Below are 7,670 nucleotides of genomic sequence, written 5' to 3'. Positions count from 1 at the left end.
TGAGCTAACATACAGAATAATGCCTATTAGTAAGAACTCAATACATGTTAGCTTTTTAGAATAAATTAAGTGGATAGTTAATAAGCTTCTTAACACCCAAAATACAAAGCATAGGTTAACTTCTAATTGACTGGACACTTCAGGAAAACCCTCCTTAATAAGAAAAGCTAGAAGAAAATATGTTTAATAACCTTAGTAGAACCTAGCACCACTGTTTTAAACATATATTATGTTCTATTTCTTTCCAAAACAGATGAAGTGGCTTCCTTGGAAACACCAAATTAGATAAAAATATGGAAACTTGCTCCATCAATTGCTACTTTTGTCCTCTTGGGCAAGTTTAATCTCTCTGGGCCTATCTCATCTATAAAAATAGGAAGTGGGATGTTATAGGAGGATGAAATTAGTAATGGAAGCACAAAGTACCTTTAACTGTTCAATATGATTTACAATTTTTTATTAGTATTACTATTATTTCAAGAAAATGACTTATTTCTTAAAATAACATTTTTGGTGATTCCACTACAGCTTAGAAGTTTTCAGTTTAAAAGGCATGGGGGAAAAAAAACCCTTAGCTATTAACTTCTATAACTTTCTGATGAACACAAACCACAATATCAACGTTTTCAGTCTAACTGAAGGCAATGCAACTAGAACCCAGGTTCCCTATCACCTAGCGAAATGTTCCTTCTTCTCTACCACACTGCACATATTTAAAATAAATCCTTAGGCTTTATTTTTGAAACAGGTAAATAAAACTACTGATTATGAGTGCATGGAAAAAATATTCTAAATGCCAGGGAGAATATAAAAGCAGTAAACTGATAGTTTTAAGTATCTTTCAAGAGTGAAGTTCCTGCATTCCCCTTTTCAGACCAATACAGAGTAAATATAAAATTGTGATCATGATTTGGTACAGACTGCAAGGTAAATAGGACACTATGAAAAAAGTGGTCATATACTTAAAATACCCCAAATGTTTAAATATTCAACTTAATAAAAGCCAAAATTCAGGTATAACTCAAGAAACTGAAATGCAAAAAAGTCTTTCATAAACTATATTCTTATGTGGCCCTTTATTTTATATAGCTTGTTACTACTGGGAAGGATTGATGGATAACTTAAACTATGTACCTGTAAGAGATTTAAAAGTGTATTTTAAAAGTAAAATAGAAAAACATTTTTAAAGTAGTCCACTTATTGAAGATGAAAACATCAAAAAACCTGAAATAAAACAATCCTGTGACCAGAGTAAATCCAAAAATATTATCAAAATAAATATTTAACCAAATATCAACATAATTCCATCAAGTACCATTAGTTCTTATATTTGAAATAGAACTAGGCTTTTAACATAATTGGCCTAGGACAATCATTTCTGCTAAACTATGCAAGAAAGGGGTGGGGGAACCAGGGTTCCTACAATTCCTAAACACAAAAATAATAAAAAGTTATTTTATGTCCACTAATGCATAAGAAAACAAACTTGCATCCAGACAAGAAAGAAGTACAACAGGTTAAGTGTCAATCTTTACCAATTTATTTTATACAAAACAGTAGCAATGTAGAATATGGGAATTATCTTCCGCTGCCACACACGCAAGTTGTGAACATTCCAAGCCAATGTATACAGTTTGGAGGGGAAGGCTAAATGACAGCATCAACCATGCTACTGAACATAGGAATTTTTTATTTAAAAAGATTAAAAATTAGATAGCAATGTCTTCTTAATATTGCTCTCATCATTGAAGACTGAAGAAAAATAAAAAGTGACTTTTTAAGATTAAAAAAAGAGGGAAAGGGAGAAACAAAGAGGCTGCTACAACACTGCCATACTGTCAAACCATCATACTTCAATATTTGCATACTTGATAGCAGCATTATTTTTACTGAACCGTGTGCAACTACATTTAGAAACACATCAAAGCAAAATATGGCAGTCATCAATCAAGATCCAAAAAAAAGAAAACAAACAAAAAATAACTCTAGGATGAACACACTATAAGTAGATGAACATTTATGGAGAATGAATCAATATCTACATTCTTGGACTGTTCCATTCTGCTCCAATAAAAGTGTCAACTCAAATTGTCAACTGTGCATTTTTGGAGGATTTGAGTTTTTCCAGTTCTTATTATACTGCATGCTTGGAACAAAGAGGGATTTAATTAACCCTTCTACACAATGAACTTTAAGTAGACCGCTGAAAATAAATTTACTACTTGTAAACACACACACACACACAAAAAAAATACAAGATTTTTTTATCTTTAAACAATCAGTGCTTCCAAAAGCGCATTATCTTCTATATCGACCTCTCTCCCCTCGGTCTCTGTCCCGGTCACATAATCGCTCTCTTTCTCTTTCTCTATCACGTCCTCTATCTCGTTCTCTGTCTCTTCTGTTATCTCTAGGGCGGTCTCGCTCTCGCTCCCGATCTCTTTCACGGGGTCTACTTCTCCGACCACTGACAACAGCTTGTGTGCGACGAAGGAAATCATCCACCCTCATGTCATAATCATGCTAGAAAAGGTAAGAAATGGGTTAGGTATGTCAAAAAAAAAAAAAAAAGAGGAACTTATGGTCCCTATATTGTAATTACTGTACGGCAGAGAAAAAAATCTAGAGAAATGCGTTAATGGATTAATTCACAAAATGCAATTTTGATACTGCTTAGAAAAAGGATTTTAATGTCTTACTAGACACCTATAAGAGAAATTATTCAAATCCTGTTGAAAGTCATTTTGTGCAGTTTGCTATATAACTTCAATGACTTTTCCATCTAATCTTTCTGATAAGATTCAGGCCAAAGTAATCACCTAGTGATGATTATCAATGATCACAGATACAAGCCTGATGCCAACTATGCTAAGTATCATCAATGTTTTTCTGCAATAGGTGAACCCTATTTTTTTCCTTGATTCTACAAACTAACCTGAACCAAGTCTGCCCTCTTATGGTAAAATGAGGAATTCTTACATTCCAAATTTCCTTTCAAACTAAACCAGTTAATGACAACTTACGAAATAGGACGTGATTTTAAGAAAATACTTCAGTAAGATTGTTAAGTCTACTCCACACAGATCTAATAATACATAAAAGGCTGAGGAGGATGAGAGAGGGTAAGATGAGCAACTGTCCAAGTTGTCACTGTGGCTACTTATAAGCTTGCTCCCTGCTCTAGCTTTCTACTCTTGGTTCTCAACTCTTTACTTACTGAACTTGGTCTTTCTTCAAGTCAGCTCAAATATTCAGAACATAAGGTTCAAAACCACAGTTCCACCCTACCTCTCACATACAATGAATATATTAGCATAAAATATATACACTAACCAAAAAATTACATAAAAAGGACAAGTACCCTTTAGTAAAAGAATCTTAGAATTCCTATTTTGAAAATTATGTAATCATTTATAACACCATAACTCAGGATGCCTGGGTGGCTCAGCTGGTTAAGCATCTGCCTTCAGTGCAGATCATGATCCCAGGGTCCTGGGATCAAGTCCCACATCAGGCTCCTTGCTCAGCAGGGAGCCTGCCTCTCCCCCTGCTTGTGTACTCATTCTCTGTCTCTCTCCGAGAAATAAATAAATCTTTAAAAAAACAAAACAAAACAAAAAAACACCACAACTCATCTTAGCCAACTAAGATTTCATCATACATAGGCTGTGTATTTCTTCCTGTGTGACTGAAAAAAAAAAAAAGTCTATTAGTCAATTAGGATTCTCAAATTGTTTCATGGAATATTAAAGATCCTAAAATAATTTGATTTTGAAGAATTAGTATCTTTATGAGAATAAGAAAATAATTAATATAAAAGTATCTCAAAGATAGGCTGGGCTACTCTTGACTGGCCCTCTCAAATATAAATGCTCTTATTCATTTGGCCCAGCCAAAAAACTCATGTCAAGTACATGGTCGGGATGTCCAAACTGTACATCCTACTTCAACAACCAAACTATCTTTCTAAGACTATCAAATTTATACACAAAGTAATTATAATAACAAGTACAAGGAGACAATTTCAGTTTAAAAAAATAAAAGTATTAGGGGGAAAAAAAGAATATCAACCATTTAATAAACAATCTCTAACTAGTGTAATGAAAACCCAGAAATCTCGAACTAGAGATTGCCTTTCATTCATTCTGTTTTGAAGTTATCAAAAAAAGCTTCCCATATCAACCATTATCAAATTATTAGAACCAATAATTACTAAAGGACAATTACTCATCTGCCTTTCTTAACATCTGTTTGTCATTTGTTAGCATCGTCTTAAGAATCAGACAGCGGAGGTGAATTGACAAAATCTGGCAGAGAAACAAATAACTAAATGAGACTACAGATGACCTGTTAAGTAACTTAATACACACCATCTATACTATGAAAACTAAGTCCGAATATACAGAAAGCTTAGAAACACCTATTTGCAATAATAATTAGTTATAACTGAAGACCCCTGTACAGAAAGAAAATATCCTAATTACGATATCCCTATGACATTACCTAAGAGTTACAAGTAGAACTTGCCTCAACTTGAGCAGTCTGCTTGATCAGTGAAAAGAAATACTGTCTATTTAAATAATCCAAAGGGATTAGCCATTTTTAATTAAAACAAGTTGTGAATTACTTCAAAACAGCATTCAGTAAGAATATGAAACAGTCCATCACTCAACATAACCTAGTATTCCCACATTTAATTATCAACAGAATTCAAAGTAGTTCCCTCACACTTGAGCCATCTCGTGCACTTACTACTCGTTTATCTCTGTATCTTGCTTCATGTGGTACTGGGTGATGTCCTGAGTAAGGGGGATGAGCTTGAGGAGGTGGAGCATGGTGCTGATAGTAAGGATGGTGTGGAGGTTGTTCCATTCCAGGATAAGGAGCCTAAAAAAAGAAAACCACTTCCATAAACATCTACCAAATATCCGTGTAAATAAACCATTCTTAGAATTTCCCTATACAAACCACCTATCCCAAACAATTAATTTAATAATCTGTACGATCCATTTACTTTGACATTAAGGTTCTTCAAAATACGCTTTATGTGCTTGTTGAAAATATGTGCGTAATTAAGTAATTATATATCCTTTAAGATTTTAAATACTAACAGAACACAACAAACCATTACACAGTGCTTACAATGAACGAGGCACTGTCCTAAGCACTTTACACATCTTATTTCTCACAGCAACCCAATGAAATAGGTACTGGTATTCCTAGTATACAAAAGAGGAAACTGAGCCACCAACTGGTTAAGTAACTTGCTTAAAATCACTGCTAGTAAAAAGGTGGATCTGGGACATAGCATCAGGCAACCTGGCTCTAGGATCAATCATTAACCACTATGCAAACATCTACCCTTAAAAAATAAAAAGACCTCCAGGACCTACTGAATTTTTAAATGCCATTATAAAATGAGTTAAGGGCAAATTAAAGATTACTTTCCTAGTTAGTGCCAAGATAATATTCTGACTTTTTAAAAATTTCACAGAGTCTAAAGGAAAGCAATCTTATAATTCATCTATCTGTATACAGTACCTTAAGTGAAATAAGTCAGATGAAGAGGCCACATTACAGGCAGCATTTAAAAAAAAAAAAAAAAAGATAATAAGAACTACTTAAACTTCCAAGCTTTTTATTTCTCAGGAATTAATGCTTCGGCTATCCTCAATACCTTAAAAGATACTCTAAGAATATTCAGTTTTCTTACAGAAAGAAAAAAAAACTAAAAATCATGCACAAGAAAAAAAATTATACACAGGATTTAATTACCTTAATTTTTTAAAAGATTTTATTTCTTTATTTTAGAGATAGAGAGCACAAGCAGGAGGGGGAGAGGGGGAGAGAATCTCAAGCAAACTCCATGCTGGAGCATGGAGCCTGATGTGCGGCTCGATCCCATGACCCCGAACAGAAAAAAAGAATCAGACGCCTAACCGACTGTACCACCCAGGGGCCCCTAACCTTATTTTAGAAAGAATTTACTGAGTATTGGGATCAAGCACTATGCTAAACTTTACATATATTTTGTAAATTACCTTCTCCACACTCCCATTAGGTCAACATTGATATTCATTAAATTTCAAACCATACAAAGACAGACACAATGTCCATTTCATTCACCAACCCAGCGTAAAGCAGAGTGCCTTGCACAGAATGGGTACTAAATATTAATTTGATGAGCCAAAGAATGAACAAATGCCCATTGAGTTTTACAGATAAGGAAAACTAAGAAACTTGTCCAAGGTCACAGAGTTGAGAAGGGAACGCATTTGAACCCAGGCAGTTTACAATACTAGCCACTACAGTAATAAACCATAACACTTAAATTTGCATTAACACAAATCAAATTATTCATTAGTCTTTAGTTTTAAAAATAGCCCCCCAACTACTTAGATTTATATTTTAAGTCTCTTAATGGGTAACTGCAACAATCACATTCCAAATAAGCATTCAAAATATATGGAACTGCAAATGAAATTAAATAATTTGCAAAAAAAGAATACAAACCATTCCTTGCCAAGGTGGTGGTGGTCCCATGTTATGAAATTCCCTCACATAATCATTGTAGGACTAAAATGAAAAATATTAATGTCAATCATAAAAATCAAACCCAAACTATAAAGTAAATCAGATCCTGGTTTTATGAACATTAAATATATAAAATAAAATACTTACCCCATTTAAAAACACATCTCGGCGAACTCCTGAAAATCGTCTGTTGGGAATAAGATTTGTGAAACTAAATTCAGGTAATTCATAAGCTAGTTCCAAGAATGTAATTTAAAGCTAAGCAAGAGTGAACCCAACTTACCTGTCTACTTCCTGGTATCGTGGATCCTTTAAATACCCTGTTCAAACATCAAGCATTTTAGTAAATCAAATTTATATTTTTTTATTATGGCATTATAATTAAATCTTCCTTACCACTCATTTCAATTCTTCCCATGAAATATAGTGATGCTATTAAGTGATGCTATTATTGTATTACTCCATTTTCAGATTTTCTTCTCAGATTACATGATAATCTAGGAAGTAACTAAATAACTTACTGATATCACAGAATTATAAACTGCTAGAGAGGTTTTCATATGAATCTTCTAAAATCCACACCCCAATTCTCGCTAGATAGAAAATTTCTTCATTCTGCACCATAAGGAAAGTAAGGGCAGAGGAATTATCTTGAGGACACTGGTAACAGGACTTCCTTAAAACAAATGTTTACCTTCCATCTTAGGTATACACAAGCTTTGCTAAGTCAACCGGATAGTTTTAAAAAATGCAAACTTAAAAGGGAGAAAAAAAAACTGTAAAGGTCACAAAAATGAAGATTATACATTTTAAGTGAAAGAACCATGGTGAAAAAAGAAATATTCTTTCTCCCCTTCTTTAGTAGGGACTTAGCAAATTAAAATGTAAAAACATTTGTGTGGCCATGTTACTGAGGAAAAACTAATTTCACTCTCTGGAATATCCCATTTTGGAAAAGAATGAGGTTTATCAAGCCACTTGTTATGTAAAAATGCTGTAATGCTCACTAACACCAATTTTCAAATTGCCTAATTTTTATAAGTATTACTGTTTTAAATAAGTATCTTCTCTTAAATACAGTTTGCCTTTTTTAATTGGTAAGGGAAAGACTAGCTGAAAAGATGCTATGGAGATTA

General features: G+C 33.4%; 1 protein-coding gene across 5 annotated transcripts in view; it reads right to left on the bottom strand.

The window, feature by feature from the left end:
- Positions 1-1,517: 1,517 nt before the first annotated feature.
- YTHDC1 (YTH N6-methyladenosine RNA binding protein C1) overlaps positions 1,518-7,670 on the bottom strand; it is a 35,700-nt gene continuing 29,547 nt past the window's right edge. For 3 of the 5 annotated variants that reach the window (XM_073891761.1, XM_025887191.2, XM_073891760.1), the window contains 5 exons: positions 6,818-6,854; positions 6,682-6,745; positions 6,514-6,576; positions 4,753-4,887; positions 1,518-2,523 (listed from right to left, as the gene is read on the bottom strand). In XM_073891761.1, coding sequence (XP_073747862.1) covers positions 2,299-2,523; positions 4,753-4,887; positions 6,514-6,576; positions 6,682-6,745; positions 6,818-6,854 — 524 coding nt within the window. In that variant the 3' untranslated portion in view covers positions 1,518-2,298. The remainder of the gene's footprint in view (positions 2,524-4,752; positions 4,888-6,513; positions 6,577-6,681; positions 6,746-6,817; positions 6,855-7,670) is intronic. The other 2 variants (XM_025887192.2, XM_073891762.1) reach the window with 1 other exon arrangement.

This window comes from Callorhinus ursinus, unplaced genomic scaffold (assembly GCF_003265705.2).
Source record: "Callorhinus ursinus isolate GAN/ISIS: 27379988/994484 unplaced genomic scaffold, GSC_fseal_2.0 scaffold4, whole genome shotgun sequence".
NCBI classification, from domain to species: Eukaryota; Metazoa; Chordata; class Mammalia; order Carnivora; family Otariidae; genus Callorhinus; species Callorhinus ursinus.
This window is presented reverse-complemented; position numbering and strand designations above follow the sequence as displayed.